Below are 24,432 nucleotides of genomic sequence, written 5' to 3'. Positions count from 1 at the left end.
CAGAGGGAGGTGGCCCAGACCCAGAGAGAGGTGGCCTAGTCCCAGAGGGAGGTGGCCCAGACCCAGAGGGAGGTGGCCCAGACCCAGAGGGAGGTGGCACAGTCGCAGCGTGATGTGGCACAGACCCAGAGGGAGGTGGCCCAGACCCAGAGGGAGGTGGCCCAGACCCAGAGGGAGGTGGCCCAGACCCAGAGGGAGGTGGCACAGTCGCAGCGTGATGTGGTACAGTCCCAGAGGGAGGTGGCCCAGACCCAGAGGGAGGTGGCCCAGACCCAGAGGGAGGTGGCAGAGTCGCAGCGTGATGTAGTACAGTCCCAGACAGAGACAGCACACTCCCTGTGCTCCATCGCCATAAGTGCGCAGACCCGGGTCGAGAACAGAGCGGGCCTCCAGGACTGCAGTGCCAGGTGGCGGGGGGGCCTCAGGGAATGGCTCCGCTCGCACCCCCACCCAATGGAGGAGCCCAGGGCAATTTCCTTTACAATAACAGCAACGGGCAGAGTGCTCAAGTAGCACAGGCAAGTGTACCCCTTCATTGATATTGTGGCTCAGCCAGTTCCCTGCATGTGGCCCTGAAAACATCTCATTTCTGCCTCATTCCCCTTGGGTAATCTGAAAATTTCATCGGCCCGTATTCTCAGTTTTAAACAATCAGAAATGCCCTGAGTCCCCGGTGACGCATTCTGTAACCTGTTATCCTTTGACTTCATGTGTTTGCAGGCTTCCTATAGCTGGGTGCCCTACATGACCATGACCTGCTTGTTTGCATTTATTCTGAGCTTCGGCCTGGGACCAGGTGGGTAGATTCATAAGGAAGCACAAGTGAGTGACGATTGACAAACAGAACTTCAGCAATTCTCATGACACCTTCCTTTTGTGTGAAGGCTGCTGGGTCAGAACCTCACGCTCTGATTCAGCCCTTCACATGTGTCACCTAATAGGAGCATAATTGCCTTGTGCTGTGTCACTCATGGAACTCTGCAGTCTCTCTGTGGGCATTTTTGGCTGTTTTCAAAAACATGCCCTTTGGGAGAGGGGAGGAAGATGGCCTCAACTGGAAGATTGGACAGGATTTTCCAGCCATTCCCGCCAGCTGCATCGCCTGACCCCACCAACGACGAAGCCAGGTTCCCCAGTGGCGGAGGCTGTGAACAAAGGGAAACTCCATTGACAGCGGCGGGGTTGAAAGATCCCCCCACCAGCCAATGGCGAGCCAACACCACCACCACAAAACATGGGGCGAGGAGGCGGAGAATCCCACCCATTGTGTCCAATTCTGGGGACCGCAATTTAGGATGGATGTGAAAGCTTGAGGGGGCACAGAAAAGATTCACAAGAAAGTTCCCAGAGATGAGGGACTCCAGTTACATGGATGGATTAGGAAAAAAGGTGGGGTCGGCCTCTCAAAGTGAAGGCTGAGAGAAGGTTTAATAGAGGCTCTCAAAATTGTGAGGTGCCTGGACAGAGTGGTCAAGATGAGAAAGCAATCTTTCTGTGAGGGTCATTAGTCTTTGGGACTCTCTTCCTCAAAAGGCAGTGGAAGCAGAGTCTTTGAATATTTTTAAGGCAGAGCTGGATAGATTATTGACTAACAAGGGGGTGAAAGTTTATCGGGGTAGGCAGGAATGTGGGGTGGAGGTTACAATCAGAGCAGCCATGATTGTATTGAATGGCGGAGCAGGCTTGAGGGGCCGAGTGGCCTCTTCCTGCTCTTAATTGTCTGTTCGAATGAATGAATATTTCCTCAAGTATTCACAAAGGACGCAACATGCCCTCTCTAAACCCAGGTATAGCAGATGACTTTAGTCTCCTTTTGCCGATATTTATAATAGTCTAGCTGCAAACGAAGAAGTGGTAGGTTCTGGTAGTATTTATAAAGTACTGCTGATCATTATGAGGGAGTTAATGGACATTAGGAAAATACCAGGGAATTGGGAGGAGGCTGCTGTGGCAGACACATACAAAAGCCTTTACAAAGCAGATTCAGGCTGCTGAGGAATTTGATGTAAAATGATGGAATTAATTATCGAGGGTAAACTTTCAATCTAGTAAACAGCAGCCAACATGAATTCAGAAATGGCAGATCCTCCCAGACCAACCTGGTCAACATCTTTGAGGAGGTGATAACCAAAGTGGACTTTACTAATCCCAATGACATAGCTTCACTTCAACTCAAATCCAAATGACCTTTGATAAAGTTCAACACAATAAACTCAAAAGTTGTAGGAATTTAGGGAAAACTCGAGGAACAGACAGGAACACTGGTAGAAGAGTGAGTACACCGTCAGGGGAGTTAGTGTAAAGGGAGATTCTGAATGGACTAGGGCAACGTTTGCAGATGCTGCAAATACAAACAGGACAGATGATACGAAGTTAGGTGGTCAGGCAGGTAGTGCTGAGGAAGTGGGGAGGCTGCAGAAGGATCTAGACAGTTTGGGAGAGTGGTGCAGGAAATGGCTGATGCAATTCAACGTGAGAAAATGTGAGGTCTTACACTTTGGAAAAAAGAATCCAAGCATAGACTACTTTCTAAACGGTGAGAAAATTCATAATGCCAAAGTACAAAGGGATCTGGGAGTGCTAGTCGAGGATTCCCTAAAGGTAAACATGCAGGTTGAATCTGTGATTAAGAAAGCGAATGCAATGTTGTCATTTATCTCAAGAGGGTTGGAATATAAAAGCAGCGATGTGCTACTGAGCCTTTATAAGGCTCTGGTTAGGCCCCATTTGGAGTACTGTGTCCAGTTTTGGGCCCCACATCTCAGGAAGGACATACTGGCACTGGAGCGTGTCCAGCGGAGCTTCACACGGATGATCCCTGGAATGGCGGGTCTAACATATGATGAACGGCTGAGGATCCTGGGATTGTATTCATTGGAGTTTAGAAGGTTAAGGGGAGATCTAATAGAAACTTACAAGATAATACATGGCTTAGAAAGGGTGGACGCAAAGAAACTGTTTCCGTTAGGCGAGGAGACGAGGACCCGTGGGCACAGCCTTAGAATTAGAGGGGGTAAATTCAGAACAGAAATGCGGAGACATTTCTTCAGCCAGAGAGTGGTGGGCCTGTGGAATTCATTGCCGTGGAGTGCAGTGGAGTGCAGTGGAGCAGCAGAAACCCCATCCTGCACCACATGTTGGCACCCAGACCGGCCGCCATGGCCAGGTGCCCTGGCCACTGAGGTCACCAGCTACCCACCCCCTGGGCTGCATCCGTCAGACTGTCCAACACTGTTACTTCCAGTCCCCCCCCCCCCCCCCCCCACCCCACCCCGAGGAGAAGGCCACCCACCACTGCCGGGAGGGGGAGAAGACAGGAGGGGGACCGCAGGACGTGGGACACGAACCATGACAGAGCAGAGGGTCTTGAGGAAATGTAAGTTGCTGGGTGGAGTTCGGCAGCAGGCGAAGAAGTGAGACCGTGTCGAGTTGCGGGTTCTCATCACACGTGTCAACCGCATCACCCCCCACACACCACCCTGAACCCCACACCACCCACACACCACCCTGAACCCCACACCACCCACACACCACCCTGAACTCCACACCACCCACACACCACTCTAAACCCCACACCACCCTAAACCCCACACCACCCTGAACCCCACACCACCCTGAACCCCACACCACCCACACACCACTCTAAACCCCACACCACCCTAAACCCCACACCACCCTGAACCCCACACCACCCACACACCACTCTAAACCCACACCACCCTAAACCCCACACCACCCTAAACCCCACACCACCCTGAACCCCACACCACCCACACACCACTCTAAACCCCACACCACCCTAAACCCCACACCACCCTAAACCCCACACCACCCTAAACCCCACACCACCCTGAACCCCACACCACCCACACACCACTCTAAACCCCACACCACCCGAAACCCCACACCCCCCCACACACCACCCTAAACCCCACACCACCCATACACCACCCTAAACCCCACACCACCCTAAACCCCACACCAACCACACACCACCCTAAACCCCACACACCCACACACCACTCTAAACCCCACACCACCCATACACCACCCTAAACCCCACACCACCCTAAACCCCACACCAACCACACACCACCCTAAACCCCACACACCCAGACACCACCCTAAACCCCACACCACCCACACACCACCCTAAACCCCACACCACCCACACACAACCCTAAACCCCACACACCCACACACCACTCTAAACCCCACACCACCCGAAACCCCACACCCCCCACACACCACCCTAAACCCCACACCACCCATACACCACCCTAAACCCCACACCACCCTAAACCCCACACCAACCACACACCACCCTAAACCCCACACACCCACACACCACTCTAAACCCCACACCACCCATACACCACCCTAAACCCCACACCACCCTAAACCCCACACCAACCACACACCACCCTAAACCCCACACACCCAGACACCACCCTAAACCCCACACCACCCACACACCACCCTAAACCCCACACCAACCACACACAACCCTAAACCCCACACACCCAGACACCACCCTAAACACCCCACCACTCTAACCCCACACCACCCACACACAACCCTAAACCCCACACACCCAGACACCACCCTAAACCCCACACCACCCTAACCCCCACCCACCCTAAACCACACACACACTAAACCCCACACACCCTAAACCCACACACCCACACACCCTAAACCCCACACCACCCTAACCCCCACACCACCACACACAACCTAAACCCCACACCACCCAGACACCACCCTAAACACCACACCACCCATAAACCACCCTAAACCCCACACCACCCACACACCACCCTAAACCCCACACCACCCACACACCACCCTGAACCCCACACCACCCTAAACCCCACATCCCCCACACACCACCCTAAACACCACACCACCCATAAACCACCCTAAACCCCACCCCCACACACCACCCTAAACCCCACACCACCCACACACCATTCTAAACCCCACCCACCCTACACCCCACACACCCTACACCACACCCCCTCACCCCACACCACCCTAAACCCCACACCACCCTGAACCCCACCCCCCCAAACACACTCTAACACCACACCACCCTGACCCCACCACCACCCATACCCCACCCTAAACCCCACACACCCTAAACCCCACACACCCTAAACCGCACCACCCTAACCCCACACCCTAACCCCACACACCCTAAACCCCACACCACCCTAAACCCACACCACCCATACACCACCCTAAACCCCACACCACCTAAACCCTAAACCACCCTAAACCCCACACCACCCATACACCACCCTAACCCCACACCCCCCACACACCACCCTAAACCCCCCACCCCCCACACACCACCCTAAACCCCACACCAACCACACACAACCCTAAACCCCACACCCCCCACACCACCCTAAACCCCACACCACCCACACACCACCCTAAACCCCACACCACCCACACACCACCCTAAACCCCACACACCCTAAACCCACACCACCACACACCACCCTAAACCCCACACACCCTAAACCCCACACACCCTAAACCCCACACACCCTAAACCCCACACACCCTAAACCGCACACACCCTAAACCCCACACACCCTAAACCCCACACACCCTAAACCCCACACACCCTAAACCCCACACACCCTAAACCCCACACCACCCACACACCACCCTAAACCCCACACCACCCTAAACCCCACACCACCCACACACCCCCCTAAACCCCACCACCCACACACCACCCTAAACCCCACACCCTCCACACACCACCTAAACCCCACCACCCACACACCACCCTAAACCCCACACCCCCCACACACCACCCTAAACCCCCACCACCCCATACCACCCTAAACCCCACACCAACCACACACAACCCTAAACCCCACACCACCCACACACCACCCTGAACCCCACACCCTAAACCCCACCCACCCTAAACCCCACACCACCCTAAACCCCACACCACCCAGACACCACCCTAAACCCCACACCACCCTAAACCCCACCCTGAACCCCACACCACCCTAAACCCCACACCACCCACACACCACCCTAAACCCCACACCACCCTAAACCCCACACCACCCACACACCACCCTAAACCCCACACCACCCACACACCACCCTAAACCCCACACCACCCTAAACCCCACACCACCCACACACCACCCTAAACCCCACACCACCCACACACCACCCTAAACCCCACACCACCCACACACCACCCTAAACCCCACACCACCCACACACCACCCTGAACCCCACACCACCCATACACCACCCTAAACCCCACACCACCCTAAACCCCACACCCCCCACACACCACCCTAAACCCCACACCACCCACACACCACCCTAAACCCCACACCACCCACACACCACCCTAAACCCCACACCCCCCACACACCACCCTAAACCCCACACCACCCACACACCACCCTAAACCCCACACCCCCCACACAGCACCCTGAACCCACACCACCCTAAACCCCACACCCCCCACACACCACCCTAAACCCCATACCCCCCACACACCACCCTAAACCCCACACCACCCTAAACCTCACACCACCCACTCACCACCCTGAACCCCACCACCCACACACCACCCTGAACCCCACACCCCCCCACACCACCCTAAACCCCACACCACCCACACACCACCCTAAACCCCACACCACCCACTCACCCACCCTAAACACCCCACACACCACCACACCCACACCCTACACCCCACCCCCCACACACCACCCTAAACCCCACACCACCCTAAACCCACACCACCCACACACCACCCTGAACCCCACACCCCCACACCACCCTAAACCCCACACCACCCTAAACCCCACACCACCCACACCACCCTGAACCCCACACCACCCTAAACCCCACACCACCCTAAACCCCACACCACCCACATACCACTCTAAACCCCACACCACCCACACACCACCTAAACCCCACACCCCCCCCACACCACCCTAAACCCCACACCACCCTAAACCCCACACCACCCTGAACCCCACACCACCCACACACCACCCTAAACCCCACACCACCCACACACCACCCTAAACCCCACACCACCCTAAACCCCACACCACCCACACACCACCCTGAACCCCACACCACCCACACACCACCCTAAACCCCACACCACCCACACACCACCCTAAACCCCACACCACCCTAAACCCCACACTACCCATACACCACTCTAAACCCCACACCACCCAATTGGGCTTGTTCTCCTTAGAGCAGAGATGATTAAAGGGTGACCTTATTGAGTGTTCAAAATTCTGAAAAATGTTGACCAGGTAAAGAAGGATATTCTGTTTCCACTAGTTGGTATGTCAGTGACTAGGAGCCATAATTTCAAGATGGTCAGCAAGACAGCAAGAGTGAGATGAGGAGAGATGTTGGGGTTTGGAATGCACTGCCTGGGAGAGAGGTGGAGGTAGATTCTATAGGAGGTTTCAAAAGAGAACTGTATATATATATATATATTTGAAAGTGATGAATGTAGGGCTGTGGAATGGGACTAGTTGGTCGCTCCTTTGGGAGCCGGTGCAGACATGATGGGCCGAATGGCGTCCTTATGTGCTGAATAAAAAACAAACAAAGCTGTCTCTGAGGTATTACCACAACCTCGCAATTTAATTTACTGATCCTTCTTATCCAGAGATTAACTAATGGATTGATACCCGTTGCCCTAAACACCGCATTCTCCTTGCATAGTTCATTTAGAATGGAATATTTCCAATGTGTTGTGCTTATGTTTCACCCAGGGGGTGTTACTAACACTGTGACAGGGGAACTGTTCACACAATCCTCACGTCCTGCGGCCTACATGATCAGCAGCTCCACGAACTGGATTTGCTTCTTCTTTATCAGTCTGGTATTCCCCCTTATTGTGGTAAGTACCTTCAAGTGTGCCTTGTAAACCCATCAAGACTCTTATCCACTGAAAGCAGTTCATAAAAAAAACCACCGTCTGGTCCACCGCACTCCCACAACAAACTACTGAACTTCTTATAAATTGCAGGGGGTGTGGGGGAATAGGACAGAGGGTGTGAGAGGAATAGGGCAGAGGGTGTGGGGGGAATAGGGCCGGGGGTGTGGGGGGAATAGGGCCGGGGGTGTGGGGGGGAATAGGGCAGGGGGTGTGGGGGGAATAGGGCTGGGGGTGTAGGGGGAATAGGGCAGAGGGTGTGGGGGGAATAGGGCAGAGGGTGTGGGGGGAATAGGGCAGAGGGTGTGGGGGGAATAGGGCAGAGGGTCTGGGGGAATAGGGCAGAGGGTGTGGGGGGGAATAGAGCCGGGGGTGTAGGGGGAATAGGATGGGGGTGTGGGGAATAGGATGGGGGGGGGTGAGAGGAATAGGGCAGAGGGTGTGGGGGGGGGAATAGGGCAGAGGGTGTGGGGGGAATAGGGCAGAGGGTGTGGGGGGGAATAGGGCAGAGGGTGTGGGGGGGAATAGGGCAGAGGGTGTGGGGGGGAATAGGGCAGAGGGTGTGGGGGGGAATAGGGCAGAGGGTGTGGGGGGAATAGGGAAGAGGGTGTGGGGGGAATAGAGCCGGGGTGTGGGGGGAATAGGGCCGGGGGTGTAGGGGGAATAGGATGGGGGGTGTGGGGGGAATAGGGCCGGGGGTGTGGGGAATAGGATGGGGGTGTGGGGGGAATAGGGCAGAGGGTGTGGGGGGCATAGGACAGGGGTGTGGGGGGAATAGGACGGGGGTGTGGGGGGAATAGGGCAGAGGGTGTGGGGGGAATAGGGCAGAGGGGGTGTGGGGGGAATAGGGCCGGGGGGTGTGGGGGGAATAGGGCCGGGGGTGTGGGGGGAATAGGGCCGGGGTTGTGGGGGGAATAGGGCCGGGGGTGTGGGGAATAGGATGGGGTGTGTGGGGGGAATAGGGCAGAAGGGTGTGTGAGGGGAATAGGGCCAGGGGGTGTGGGGGGAATAGGATGGGGGGTGTGGGGGAATAGGGCCGGGGGTGTGGGGAATAGGATGGGGGGGTGTGGGGGGAATAGGGCTGGGGGGTGTGGGGGGAATAGGATGGGGGGTGTGGGGGGAATAGGGCCGGGGGTGTGGGGGGAATAGAGCAGGGGGTGTGGGGGAATAGGGCCGGGGGTGTGGGGGGAATAGGGCAGGGGGTGTGGGGGGAATAGGGCAGGGGGTGTGGGGGGAATAGGGCCGGGGGTGTGGGGAATAGGATGGGGGGTGTGGGGGAATAGGGCAGAGGGGTGTGGGGGGAATAGGGCCGGGGGTGTGGGGGGAATCGGGCCGGAGGTGTGGGGGGAATAGGGCCTGGGGTGTGGGGGGAATAGGGCCAGGGGTATGGGGAATAGGATGGGGGGTGTGGGGGAATAGGGCCGGGGGTGTGGGGGGGAATAGGGCCGGGGGGTGTGGGGGGAATAGTGCCGCGGGTGTGGGGGGAATAGGGACGGGGGGTGTGGGGGGAATAGGGCCGGGGGTGTGGGGGGAATAGGGACGGGGGTGTGGGGGGGAATAGGGCTGGGGGTGTGTGTGGGGGAATAGGGCAGAGGGGTGTGGGGGGAATAGGGCCGGGGGTGTGGGGGGAATAGGGCCGGGGGGGTGGGGGGAATAGGGGCCGGGGGTGCGGGGGGAATAGGGACGGGGGTGCGGGGGGAATAGGGCCGGGGGTGTGAGGGGAATAGGGCCGGGGTGTGGGGGGAATAGGGCCGGGGGTGTGGGGGGAATAGGACGGGGGGCTGGGGGGAATAGGGCAGAGAGTGTGGGGGGACTAGGACGGGGGTGTGGGGGGAATAGGGCAGAGGGTGTGGGGGGACTAGGACGGGGTGTGGGGGGGAATAGGGCCGGGGGTGTGGGGGGGAATAGGGCAGAGGGTGTGGGGGGAATAGGGCCGGGGGTGTGGGGGGAATAGGGCAGAGGGTGTGGGGGGATAGGGCAGAGGGTGTGGGGGGAATAGGGCTGGGGGTGTGGGGGGAATAGGGCTGGGGGTGTGGGGGGAATAGGGCCTTGGGTGTGGGGGGAATAGGGCCGGGGGTGTGGGGGGAATAGGATGGGGGTGTGGGGGAATAGGGCCGGGGTGTGGGGGGAATAGGATGGGGGGTGTGGGGGGAATAGGGCTGGGGTGTGGGGAATAGGGCTGGGGTGTGGGTGAATAGGGCTGGGGTGTGGGGGGAATAGGGCTGGGGTGTGGGGGAAATTGGGCCGGGGGTGTGGGGGGAATAGGGCAGAGGGTGTGGGGGGAATAGGGCCGGGGTTGTGGTGGGAATAGGGCCGGGGTGTAGGGGGAATAGGATGGGGGGTGTGGGGGGAATAGGACGGAGGTGTGGGGGGAATAGGATGGGGGTGTGGGGGGGAATAGGGCAGAGGGTGTGGGGGGAATAGGGCAGAGGGTGTGGGGGGAATAGGATGGGGGGGGTGGGGGGAATAGACCGGGGGTGTGGGGGGAATAGGACGGGGGGGTGGGGGGAATAGGGCCGGGGGTGTGGGGGGAATAGGATGGGGGTGTGGGGAGAATAGGGCCGGGGGTGTGGGGGGGAATAGGGCCGGGGGGGGTGGGGGGAATAGGATGGGGGTGTGGGGGGAATAGGGCTGGGGGTGTGGGGGGAATAGGGCCGGGGGTGTGGGGGGAATAGGGCAGAGGGTGTGGGGGGAATAGGGCAGAGGGTGTGGGGGGAATAGGGCCGGGGGTGTGGGGGGAATAGGGCCGGGGGTGTGGGAAATAGGATGGGGGGTGTGGGGGGAATAGGGCAGAGGGTGTGGGGGGAATAGGGCCGGGGGTGTGGGGGGAATAGGGCCGGGGGTGTGGGGGGAATAGGGCCGGGGGTGTGGGGGGAATAGGGCAGAGGGTGTGGGGGGAATAGGGCAGAGGGTGTGGGGGGAATAGGGCAGAGGGTGTGGGGGAATAGGGCTGGGGGTGTGGGGGGAATAGGGCCGGGGTGTGGGGGGAATAGGGCCGGGGGTGTGGGGGGAATAGGATGGGGGTGTGGGGGAATAGGGCCGGGGGTGTGGGGGGAATAGGGCAGAGGGTGTGGGGGGAATAGGGCCGGGGGTGTGGGGGGAATAGGGCCGGGGGTGTGGGGGGAATAGGACGGGGGTGTGGGGGGAATAGGACGGGGGTGTGGGGGGAATAGGACGGGGGGTGTGGGGGAATAGGGCCGGGGTGTGGGGCAATAGGACGGGGGGTGTGGGGGAATAGGACGGGGGTGTGGGGGGAATAGGATGGGGGGTGTGGTGGGAATAGGGCCGGGGTGTGGGGCAATAGGACGGGGGGTGTGGGGGAATAGGACGGGGGTGTGGGGGGAATAGGATGGGGGGTGTGGTGGGAATAGGGCCGGGGTGTGGGGCAATAGGACGGGGGGTGTGGGGGAATAGGACGGGGGTGTGGGGGGAAGAGGGCAGGGGTGTGGGGTAATAGGACAGAGGATGTGGGGAAAGAGGGCAGAGGGTGTGGGCCAAGGACAGAGGGTATGGGGCAGAGGATGTGAGGAAGAGGGTAGAGGGTGTGGGGCAGAGCATGTGGGAAAATAGAACATAGAACAGTCCAGCACAGAACAGGCCCTTCGGCCCTCGATGTTGTGCCGAGCTTCGTCCGAAACCAAGATCAAGCTGTCCCACTCCGTCATTCTGGTGAGCTCCATGTGCCTATCCAATAACCGCTTGAAAGTCCCTAAAGTGTCCGTCTCCACTATCACAGCAGGCAGTCCATTCCACACCCTAACCACTCTCTGAGTGAAGAACCTACCTCGGATATCCCTCCTATATCTCCCACCCTGAACCTTATAGTTATGTCCCCTTGTAACAGCTACATCCACCCGAGGAAATAGTCTCTGAACGTCCACTCTATCTATCCCCCTCATCATCTTGTAAACCTCTATTAAGTCACCTCTTATTCTCCTCCGCTCCAAAGAGAAAAGCCCTAGCTCCCTCAACCTTTCCTCATAAGACCTATCCTGCAAACCAGGCAGCATCCTGATAAATCTCCTTTGCGCCCTTTCCAATGCTTCCACATCCTTCCTATAGTGAGGTGACCAGAACTGCACAGAATACTCCAAATGTGGTCTCACCAGGGTCATGTATAGTTGCAGCATAACCCCGCGGCTCTGAAACTCAAGCCCCTGTTAATAAACGCTAACACACTATAGGCCTTCCTCACGGCTCTATCCACTTGAGTGGCAACCTTCAGAGATCTGTGGACATGAACCCCAAGATCTCTCTGTTCCTCCACATTCCTCAGAACTCTGCCGTTGACCCTGTAATCCTCATTCAATTTTTTCTACCAAAATGAATCACCTCGCACTTATCAGGGTTAAACTCCATCTGCCATTTTTTGGCCCAGCTCTGCATCCTATCAATGTCTCTTTGCAGCCTACAACAGCCCTCCACCTCATCCACTACTCCACCAATCTTGGTGTCATCAGCAAATTTACTGACCCACCCTTCAGCCCCCCCCCCTCCAAGTCATTGATAAAAATCACAAATAGCAGAGGACCCAGCACTGATCCCCGTGGTACACCGCTGGTAACTGGTCTCCAGTCTGAAAATTTTCCATCCACCACCACCCTCTGCCTTTTATGTGATAGCCAGTTACTTATCCAATTGGCCAAATTTCCCTCTATCCCACACCTCCTTACTTTCTTCATGAGCCGACCATGGGGAACCTTATCAAACGCCTTACTAAAATCCATGTATACGACATCAACTGCTCTACCTTCATCTCCACACTTAGTTACCTCCTCAAAGAATTCAATCAAATTTGTGAGGCAAGACTTACCCTTCACAAATCCATGTTGACTATCCCGGATTAAGCTGCATCTTTCCAAATGGTCAGAAATCCTATCCTTCAGGACATTTTCCATTAACTTACCGACTACCAAAGTAAGACTAACTGGCCTATAATTACCAGGGTCATTCCTATTCCCTTTCTTGACCAGAGGAACAACATTCGCCACTCTCCAGTCCTCTGGCACTATCCCCGTGGACAGTGAGGACCCAAAGATCAAAGCCAAAGACTCTGCAATCTCATCCCTTGCCTCCCAAAGAATCCTTGGATATATCCCATCTGGCCCAGGGGACTTGTCGACCCTCAGGTTTTTCAAAATTGCTAATACATCCTTCCTCAGAATATCTACCTCCTCCAGCCTACCCGCCTGTATCACACTCTCATCCTCAAAACATGGCCCCTCTCCTTGGTGAACACAAAAGTATTCATTCAACGCCTCTCCTATTTCTCCTGACTCCATGCACAAATTCCCATACTGTCCTTGACCGGTCCTAACCTCACCCGGGATATTCTTTTATTTCTCACATAAGAGTAAAAAGCCTTGGGGTTTTCCTTGATCTGACCCGCCAATGACTTCTCATGCCCCCTCCTAGCTCTCCTAAGCCCTTTTTTTTTTAGCTCATTCCTTGCTACCTTGTAACCCTCAAGCGACCCAACTGAACCTTGTTTTCTCATCCTTACATACTCTTCCTTTTTCCTCTTGGGTTTCCTCAGGGTTCTCTCACACGGCCATTTCCTCCCTGCCTGACAGGAACATACCTATCAAGGACATACAATATTTGTTTCTTGAACAAGCTCCACTTTTCATTTGTGCCTTTCCCTGACAGTTTCTGTTCCCATCTTATGCTCCCTAATTCTTGCCTAATCACATCATAATTGCCCCTCCCCCAATTATAAACCTTGCCCTGCCGTATGGCCCTATCCCTCTCCATTGCAATAGTGAAAGACACCGAATTGTGATCAGTATCTCCAAAGTGCTCTCCCACATACAAATCTAAAACTTGGCCCGGTTCATTACCCAGTATCAAATCCAATGTGACCCCCCCTCTTGTCGGCCTATCCACATATTGTGTCAGGAAACCCTCCTGCACACACTGTACAAAAACTGCCCCATACGAACTGTTTGACCTATAGAGGTTCCAATCAATATTTGGAAAGTTAAAGTCACCCATGACAACTACCCTGAGACTTCCACACCTATCCATAATCTGTTTTGCAATTTCTTCCTCCACATCTCTATTACTATTTGGGGGCTTATAGAAAACTCCTAACAACGTGACCGCTCCTTTCCTATTTCTAACTTCGGCCCATATTACCTCAGTAGGCAGATCCCCTTCAAACTGCCTTTCTGCAGCCATTAAACTATCCTTGATTAACAATGCAACTCCTCCACCTCTTTTACCACCTTCCCTACTCTTACTGAAACATCTATAACCCGGAACTTCCAACAACCATTCCTGTCCCTGTTCTAACCATGTCTCCATAATGGCCACAACATGGTAGTCCCAAGTGCCAATCCACGCTCCATGTTCACCTACCTTATTCCAGATGCTCCCTGCATTGAAGTAGACACACTTCAACCCACCTTTCTGTCTGCCGGTACACTCCTGCGACCCTGATACCCTCCTCAGTACCTCACTACTCTCAACACTGGCTTCTGGACTACAGCTCGTTTTCCCAGCCCCCTGAAAAATTATTTTAAACCCCCCCCCCCCCGAAGAGCCGTAGCAAATTTCCCTCCCAGGATATTGGTGCCCCTCTGGTTCAGGTGCAAACCACCCTGTCTGTACAGGTCCCACCTTCCCCAGAATGTGCTCCAATTATCCACGTACCTGAAACCCTCCCTCCTGCACCATCCCTGCAGCCACGTGTTTATCTGCACTCCCTGTTCCTCACCTCACTAGCACATGGCACCGGCAACAAACCAGAGGTGACTACAAGGTTTGCCCTGGCTTTCAGCTTCCACCCTAGCTCCCTAAATTCCTGTTTTAAATCCCCGTCCCATCTCTTACCTATGTCGTTGGTACCGATGTGTACGACGACTTGTGACTGTTCCCCCTCCTCCTTAAGGATTCTGAAAACACGGTCCGAGATGTCACGGACCCTAGCACCCGGGAGGCAACATACCATCCGTGAGTCTCTTTCGCTGCCACAGAACCATCTATCTATCCCTCTAACTAAATGGGCGGAGGGTGTGGGGAAATGGACGGAGTGTGTGGGGAAGAGGGTAGAGTGTGGTGAACAGGTTGAGGATGCGAGGAAGAGAGCAGAGAGTGTGGGAATTAAGCAGAGGATGCAGTGGCAAAGGGCCGGAGGGTGCAGTGGAATAAGGGGGCGGTTATGGGCAGTGGCTGTGGTGGAATGGACAGGGTTTTGACAGAAGTGGATGGTGGGAAGAGTGGCAGAATAGGTGGGAAGCTCTCCACCCCCACCCCCAAGCCCCTGTGTTGTTTAATGTACCACATTTAATTTACTCTGCTCAGTGCCGTGTGGCTTTGCTTGGCAGGAGGGACTGAAACACTTCTGCTTCCTCATCTTCCTGGCTGAGTGCCTCCTGGTGACACTGTTCATATACATCATCTTACCCGAAACGAAAAACAGGTCCTTCCTGGATATCGAGAAGGAATTTCAAGCCCGGAATTTCAAGGCAGGAATGGCAGGGGGTGTCAACCGAGATGTGGAGATGTCAAGATTTTGAAAACCTTAATTGTTATCCAAGCAACCAGCCCAACTGCAATCTGTCGCACTGTTATGAGGCCTGTATAATTGCCCAATTAAAGCACTGCAAACATCCCTTCTGTAACTATGGGGTATTTCAGCTTGACTGCTGAAGGGGGAAATAGCCAGTGTCTTACATGAGTGAATCCAGCCGGTGTTGCTGCCTCCCATTGTACTATGGTGGGCGGTTTCATGGACAGTGTGAAGGTTTAGATTTGAACTGAATGTGAAGGTATTATACAGCACACACTACCCAGATAGACAGCAACCTTCATTATACAACACATACTACCCAGATAGACAGGGACCTTCATTATACAGCACACACTGCCCAGATAGACAGCAACCTTCATTATACAGCACACACTGCCCAGATAGACAGGCACCTTCATTATACAGCACACACTGCCCAGATAGACAGCAACCTTCATTATACAGCACACACTGCCCAGATAGACAGCAACCTTCATTATACAGCACACACTGCCCAGATAGACAGCAACCTTCATTATACAGCACACACTGCCCAGATAGACAGCAACCTTCATTATACAACACATACTACCCAGATAGACAGCAACCTTCATTATAGAGCACACACTACCCAGATAGACAGCAACCTTCATTATACAGCACACACTACCCAGATAGACAGCAACCTTCATTATACAGCACACACTACCCAGATAGACAGGCACCTTCATTATACAGCACACACTGCCCAGATAGACAGCAACCTTCATTATACAGCACACACTACCCAGATAGACAGGCACCTTCATTATACAGCACACACTGCCCAGATAGACAGCAACCTTCATTATACAGCACACACTACCCAGATAGACAGGCACCTTCATTATACAGCACACACTGCCCAGATAGACAGCAACCTTCATTATACAGCACACACTACCCAGATAGACAGGCACCTTCATTATACAGCACACACTGCCCAGATAGACAGGCACCTTCATTATACAACACATACTACCCAGATAGACAGCAACCTTCATTATACAGCACACACTGCCCAGATAGACAGGCACCTTCATTATACAACACATACTACCCAGATAGACAGCAACCTTCATTATAGAGCACACACTACCCAGATAGACAGCAACCTTCATTATACAGCACACACTGCCCAGATAGACAGCAACCTTCATTATACAACACATACTACCCAGATAGACAGCAACCTTCATTATACAGCACACACTACCCAGATAGACAGCAACCTTCATTATACAGCACACACTGCCCAGATAGACAGCAACCTTCATTATAGAGCACACACTGCCCAGATAGACAGCAACCTTCATTATACAACACATACTACCCAGATAGACAGCAACCTTCATTATAGAGCACACACTACCCAGATAGACAGCAACCTTCATTATACAGCACACACTGCCCAGATAGACAGCAACCTTCATTATACAGCACACACTGCCCAGATAGACAGGGACCTTCATTATACAGCACACACTACCCAGATAGACAGCAACCTTCATTATAGAGCACACACTGCCCAGATAGACAGGGACCTTCATTATACAGTTTTAAATGCCTCCCATTGTACTATGGTGGGCGGTTTCATGGACAGTGTGAAGGTTTAGATTTGAACTGAATGTGAAGGTATTATACAGCACACACTACCCAGATAGACAGCAACCTTCATTATACAACACATACTACCCAGATAGACAGGGACCTTCATTATACAGCACACACTGCCCAGATAGATAGGCACCTACATTATACAGCACACACTGCCCAGATAGACAGGCACCTTCATTATACAACACACACTGCCCAGATAGACAGGCACCTTCATTATACAGCAGACACTGCCCAGATAGACAGGCACCTTCATTATACAGCACACACTGCCCAGATAGACAGGCACCTTCATTATACAGCACACACTGCCCAGATAGACAGGGACCTTCTCAGATACTGATTACAAGAGGATTTAAAACTGAAAATGGAGCTTTGTTTGAAACAAAAAAATCATGGCCCAATAATAAACGTTATTAAACTCGAGTGCAAATAGAATTACAAAGTTCTTACTCTGCAGACAGAAAATTTGTAACAACACTGAGTGTTGTGCACCTATAAAATAAAGTTGGCTTCTGATCCAAGTGTCTCTCTATAGAAAAGATTGATTTACACATACAAATGCTGAGTCAAGCTTCTGAACAACTTTACCCTGGTTCCACTCAATTGCAAATCGCAAGGGCAGCACGGTGGCACAGTGGGTTAGCCCTGCTGCCTCACGGCGCGGAGGTCCCAGGTTCGAATCCCGGCTCTGGGTCACTGCCCGTGTGGAGTTTGCACATTCTCCCTGTGTCTGCGTGGGTTTCGCCCCCACAACCTAAAGGTGTGCAGGCGAGGTAGATTGGCCATGCTCAATTGCCCCTTAATTGGAAAAAATTAATTGGGTACTCTAAATTTATAAAAACAAAATGCCAAAAGCACATCGCCAAACTCTGGAACTGGTTGGTGTCATAATAATAATAGCGTATTGTCACAAGTAGGCTTCAATGAAGTTACTGTGAAAATCCCCTAGTGGCCACATTCTGGTGCCTGTTCGGGGAGGCCGGTACAGGAATTGATCCCGCGCTGCTGGCCTTGTTCTGTATTGCAAGCCAGCTATTTAGCCCACCGTGCTAAACCAACCCCATTGATTGTGGTTGTGAACTCCAGTATTGATACAATATGGTACACTCTGTATGATAGAACACATAACATTACAGCGCAGTACGGGCCCTTCGGCCCTCGATGTTGCGCCGACCTGTGAAACCATCTGAAGCCTATCTGACCTACACTATTCCATTTTCATCCATATGTCTATCCAGTGACCTCTTAAATGCCCTTAAAGTTGGCGAGTCTACTACTGTTGCAGGCAAGGCGTTCCACACCCCTACTACTCTCTGAGTAAAGAAACTGCCTCTGACATCTGTCCTATATCTACCACCCCTCAATTTAAAGCTATGTCCCCTCGTGTTGGTAATCACCATCCGAGGAAAGAGACTCTCACTGTCCATCCTATCTAACCCTCTGACTATCTTATATGTCTCTATTAAGTCACCTCTCAGCCTTCTCCTCTCTAACGAAAACAACCTCAAGTCCCTGAGCATTTCCTCGTAAGACCTTCCCTCCATACCAGGCAACATCCTAGTAAATCTCCTCTGAACCCTTTCCAAAGCTTCCACATCCTTCCTATAATGTGGTGATCAGAACTGCACGCAGTACTCCAGGTGCGGCCGCAACAGAGTTATGTACAGCTGCAGCATGACCTTGTGGTTCCGAAACTCAATCCCCCTGCTTATAAAGGCTAGCGCACCATATGCCTTCTTAACAGCCCTATTAACCTGGGTGGCAACTTTCAGGGATTTATGTACCTGGATGCCGAGATCTCTCTGTTCATCTACACTACCAAGAATCTTACCATTAGCCCAGTACTCTGCATTCATGTTACTCCTTCCAAAGTGAACCACCTCACACTTTTCCGCATTAAACTCCATCTGCCACCTCTCAGCCCAGCTCTGCAGCTTATCTATGCCCCTCGGTATCCTATAACATCCTTCAGCACTATCCACAACTCCACCGACCTTCGTGTCATCTGCAAATTTACTAACCCATCCTTCTACACCCTCTTCCAGGTCATTTATAAAAATGACAAACAGCAGTGGCCCCAAAACAGATCCTTGCGGTACACCACTAGTAACTGAACTCCAGGATGAACATTTGCCATCAACCACCACCCTCTGTCTTCTTTCAGCTAGTCAATTACTGATCCAAACCGCTAAATCACCTTCAATTCCATACTTCCTTATTTTCTGCAATAGCCTACCGTGGGGAACCTTATCAAACGCCTTACTGAAATCCATATACACCACATCAACAGCTTTACCCTGATCCACCTGTTTGGTCACCTTCTCAAAAAACTCAATAAGGTTTGTGAGGCATGACCTACCCTTCACAAAACCGTGTTGACTATCACTAATCAACTTGTTCTTTTCAAGATGATTATAAACCCTATCTCTTATAACCTTTTCCAACATTTTACCCACAACCGAAGTAAGGCTCACAGGTCTATAATTACCAGGGTTGTCTCTACTCCCCTTCTTGAACAAGGGGACAACATTTGCTATCCTCCAGTCTTCCGGCACTATTCCTGTCGACAAAGGCGACATAAAGATCAAGGACAAAGGCTCTCCTCCCTGGCTTCCCAGAGAATCCTAGGATAAATCCCATCTGGCCCAGGGGACTTATCTATTTTTACACATTCCAAAATTGCTAACACCTCCTCCTTGTGAACCTCAATTCCATCTAGCCTGGTCGACTGAACCTGAGTATTCTCCTCGACAACATTGTCTTTCTCCAGTGTAAACACTGACAAAAAATATTCATTTAATGCTTCCCCTATCTCCTCTGATTCCACGCACAACTTTCCACTACGATCATTGATTGGCCCTAACCTTACTCTAGTCATTCTTTTGTTCCTGATATACCTATAGAAAGCCTTAGGGTTTTCCTTGATCCTATCCGCCAACGACTTTTCGTGTCCTCTCCTCGCTTTTCTTAGCTCTCCCTTTAGGTCCTTCCTGGCTAACTTGTAACTCTCAAGTGCCCTAACTGAGCCTTCATGTCTCATCCTAACATAAGCCTTCCTCTTCCTCTTGACAAGTGCTTCAACTTCCTTAGTAAACCACGGTTCCCTTGCTCGACAACTTCCTCCCTGCCTGACAGGTACATACTTATCAAGGACACGCAGTAGCTGTTCCTTGAAAAAGCTCCACATTTCGATTGTACCCATCCCCTGCAGTTTCCTTCCCCATCCTATACATCCTAAATCTTGCCGAATAGCATCATAATTGCCTTTCCCCCAGCTATAATTCTTGCCTTGCGGTATATACCTATCCCTGCCCATTGCTAAAGTAAACATAACCGAATTGTGATCACGATCACCAAAGTGCTCACCTACATCTAAATCTAACACCTGGCCGGGTTCATTACCCAGTACCAAATTAAATGTGGCCTCGCCCCTTGTTGGCCTGTCTACTTACTGTGTCAGAAAACCCTCCTGCACACACTGAACAAAAACTGACCCATCTATAGTACTCGAACTATAGTATTTCCAGTCAATATTTGGAAAGTTAAAGTCCCCCATAACAACTACCCTGTTACTCTCGCTCCTGTCGAGAATCATCTTTGCTATCCTTTCCTCTACATCTCTGGAACTATTCGGAGGTCTATAGACAACTCCCAACAGGGTGACATCTCCTCTCCTGTTCCTAACCTCGGCCCATACTACCTCAATAGATGAGTCCTCAAACGTCCTTTCTACCGCCGTAATACTTTCCTTGATTAACAATGCCACACTCCCCCCCCTCTTTTACCATCTTCTCTGTTCTTACAGAAACATCTAAATCCTGGAACCTGCAACAACCATTCCTGTCCCTGCTCTACCCATGTCTCCGAAATCGCCACAACATCGAGATCCCAGGTACCAACCCATGCTGCAAGCTCACCCACCTTATTCCGGATGCTCCTGGCATTGAAGTAGACACACTTCAAACCAGCGTCTTGCTTGCCGGTGCCATCTTTCGAACTTTTAACCCTATCCCTGACCTCACTACTCTCAACATCCTGTACACTGGGACTACAATTTAGGTTCCCATCCCCCTGCTGAATTAGTTTAAACCCCCCCGAAGAGCACTAGCAAATCTCTCTCCCCCCCCCCCCCCCCCCCCCCCCAGGATATTGGTACCCCTCTGGTTCAGGTGAAGACCATCCTGTTTGTAGAGGTCCCACCTACCCCAGAATGAGCTCCAATTATCCAGGAAACCAAAACCCTCCCTCCTGCACCATCCCTGTAGCCTCGTGTTCAACTCCTCTCTCTCCTTATTTCTCACTTCGCTAGCACGTGGCACGGGTAACAACCCAGAGATAACAACTCTGTTTGTTCTAGCTCTCAGCTTCCACCCTAGCTCCCTGAATTTCTGTCTCAAATCCCCATCTCTCTTCCTACCTATGACGTTGGTACCTATGTGGACCACGACTTGGGGCTGCTCCCCCTCCACCTTAAGGATCCCAAAAACACGATCAGAGACATCACGAACCCTGGCACCTGGGAGGCAACACACCAACCGTGAGTCTCTTTCGTTCCCACAGAACCTCCTGTCTGTTCCTCTAACTATGGAGTCCCCAATGACAAGTGCTCTGTTCCTCTTCTCCCTTCCCTTCTGAGCAACAGGGACAGACTCTGTGCCAGAGACCTGTGCCCCATTGCTTACCCCTGGTAAGTCGTCCCCCGCAACAGTATCCAAAACGGTATACTTGTTATAGAGGGGAACGACCACAGGGGATCCCTGCACTGCCTGGCGGTTCCCTCTCCCTCCCCTGATGGTAACCCATCTACCTTCTTCTTTTACCTGAGGTGTGACTACCTCCCTATAACTCCTCTCAATAACCCCCTCCGCCTCCCGAATGATCCGAAGTTCATCCAGCTCCAGCTCCAGGTCCCTAACGCGGCTCTCGAGGAGCTGGAGTTTGGTGCACTTCCCGCAGATGTAGTCAGCAGGGACACTCGAGGTGACCCTTTCTTCCCACATTCTGCAGGAGGAACATTCAACTGCCCTAACCTCCATTCCCACTGAACTAACTTCCCAACTACTGAAAACTAAAAACTAAAAAAAACCAAAAAACAACTTGTTAGTTTAGCAATCCGACGGACAGAACTTTTTTTTGGTTAGAGGAGGAGGATGGGTGGGAGACACTACGTAAGTAGTGTTTCAGGTAAAGCTGTCACTCGAGAACAGCCCCATAACAAACCACCTTTTTTTTAAAAAATAATTTTTATTGAAATTTTTACAAAATATAAACATCTCAACTCTATTAACAAAACAACCGCGGGAACACCCCAAGACCAATACCCACCCAACTTCAAAAGCAACTACAAACAAAAGAAAAAAAAACAAAAGAACGCCCAAACAACAAAAGGGAAAGAGATAACACCCGCCACATCCCACAAACCCATGTACACAGTTCTCCCTCCCACTGATCCAAACCCCCCCCCCCCTCCCTCCCTCCCTCCTCCCCCCCCCCCGGGTTGCTGCTGCTGCCGGCCTATTTCCCTACCGTACCACCAGGAAGTCCAGGAAAGGCTGCCACCGCCTAAAGAACCCTTGTACTGATCCCCTCAGGGCATATTTCACCTACTCCAATTTGATGAACCCCGCCACATCATTGATCCAGGCCTCCACGCTTGGGGGCCTCGCATCCTTCCATTGGAGCAAGATCCTCCGCCAGGCTACTAGGGACGCAAAGGCCAGAACACCGGCCTCTTTCGCCTCCTGCACTCCCGGCTCCACTGCAACCCCAAAAATTGCGAGTCCCCAGCCTGGCTTGACCCTGGATCCCACCACCCTCGACACCGTCCTTGCTATCCCCTTCCAAAACTCCCCCAGCACTGGGCACACCCAAAACATATGGGCGTGGTTCGCTGGGCTCCCCGAGCACCTAGCACACCTGTCCTCGCCCCCGAAAAACCCACTCATCCTCGTCCCAGTCATGTGGGCCCTATGCAGCACCTTGAACTGTATGAGGCTAAGCCTCGCACAGGAAGAGGAGGAATTCACTCTCTCCAGGGCATCCGCCTACGTCCCCTCCTCAATCTCCTCACCCAGCTTCTCTTCCCATTTACCCTTCAGTTCCTCCACCGAGGCCTCGTCTACCTCCTGTATTACCCGGTATATGTCCGAAATCCTCCCTCCTCCAACCCACACCCCCGAGAGCAACCGATCCCGCACCCCTCATGGGGGCAGCAAGGGGAACCCCTCCACCTGCTGCCTGGCAAACGCCCTCACCTGCATGTACCTAAACATGTTCCCCGGGGGGAGCCCAAACTTCCCCTCTAAACCCCCCCAAGCTCGCGAACCTCCCCTCCACAAACAGGTCCCTCAACCTCCTAACCCCTGCCCTGTGCCAGCCCAGAAATCCGCCATCAATGCTCCCTGGGACAAACCGATTTAACAAACCACCTTCGACTTACGCTGACCGCACTGCACGTATGCAAATCTCCCCGGAACAGCCAATCAGAAGCTATGCTCTGCTGCCCTCTGATGTGAGGGTCACCTGACCTAGGGATCAACGGCCAGATAGAACGCCACTAATCTCCTTATTTCCGCCTCCAGGGTGATGATACGGTCGCTGTGGTCCGCCAAGGCTTTTCCAGTTCTTTAATTGTATTTCCCTGGGTCTGTCGTCTCTTTTCCACTTTGTCGAGGGCCACCTCTATGATGGTCAGCGTTTCCGTCACCGCCGCCCTGATCTCGGCTTTTATTTCTTCCTTTAGTTCCTTCGTGAGGAACGTATTCTAACCATCCTCCGGCGGGGTGGGGGGGGGGGGGGGGGGGTGGTCATTTTACAAGTCCCTGGCCTTCCTCTCTCGGTGTGGCTGGGGACCTCCGACCTTGTGGGTTAGCTGGCTTCTCCTGTCCTTTACCGCCGTTTATTGTTTCTCTGCCAGCTCTGGAGCTGCTGCTTCCTGGCATTTCTGCTAATCTGCTTGTGTTGAGAGGGTGAGGGGATGTTTTAGCCCGGTTTTGCAGGGTAATTTTGATCAAAAGTGCCTATTTTCTTGTCCTTTGGATGAAAGCCACCTTGTGTGCGACTGCTCAGCACATCCCCGTCACAAAATGTCCAGAAAGTGTTGAAAACACGGCCCAAACAGGTATCAGCTTGTAGCTCCTTCCAACACATGGCAATGGCCAGTTGGAACATAGAACATAGAACAGTACAGCACAGAACAGGCCCTTCGGCCCTCAATGTTGTGCCGAGCCATGATCACCCTACTCAAACCCACGTATCCACCCTATACCCGTAACCCAACAACACCCCCCTTAAC

The 24,432-nt window shown here is 53.0% G+C and overlaps 1 protein-coding gene across 3 annotated transcripts in view; it reads left to right on the top strand.

The window, feature by feature from the left end:
- Positions 1 to 15,738, top strand: part of slc2a11b (solute carrier family 2 member 11b) — a 109,609-nt gene extending 93,871 nt beyond the window's left edge. For all 3 annotated transcript variants that reach the window (XM_038792070.1, XM_038792051.1, XM_038792060.1), the window contains 3 exons: positions 721 to 796; positions 7,803 to 7,930; positions 15,295 to 15,738. In XM_038792070.1, the coding sequence (XP_038647998.1) occupies positions 721 to 796; positions 7,803 to 7,930; positions 15,295 to 15,486 (396 nt within the window). In that variant the 3' untranslated portion in view covers positions 15,487 to 15,738. The remainder of the gene's footprint in view (positions 1 to 720; positions 797 to 7,802; positions 7,931 to 15,294) is intronic.
- The last annotated feature ends 8,694 nt before the right edge of the window (positions 15,739 to 24,432 follow it).

Source organism: Scyliorhinus canicula, chromosome 1 (genome assembly GCF_902713615.1).
Source record: "Scyliorhinus canicula chromosome 1, sScyCan1.1, whole genome shotgun sequence".
In the NCBI taxonomy this organism is placed as follows: Eukaryota; Metazoa; Chordata; class Chondrichthyes; order Carcharhiniformes; family Scyliorhinidae; genus Scyliorhinus; species Scyliorhinus canicula.
The sequence above is the reverse complement of the archived record's forward strand: the minus strand, read 5'-3'. Positions and strand labels throughout refer to the sequence as shown.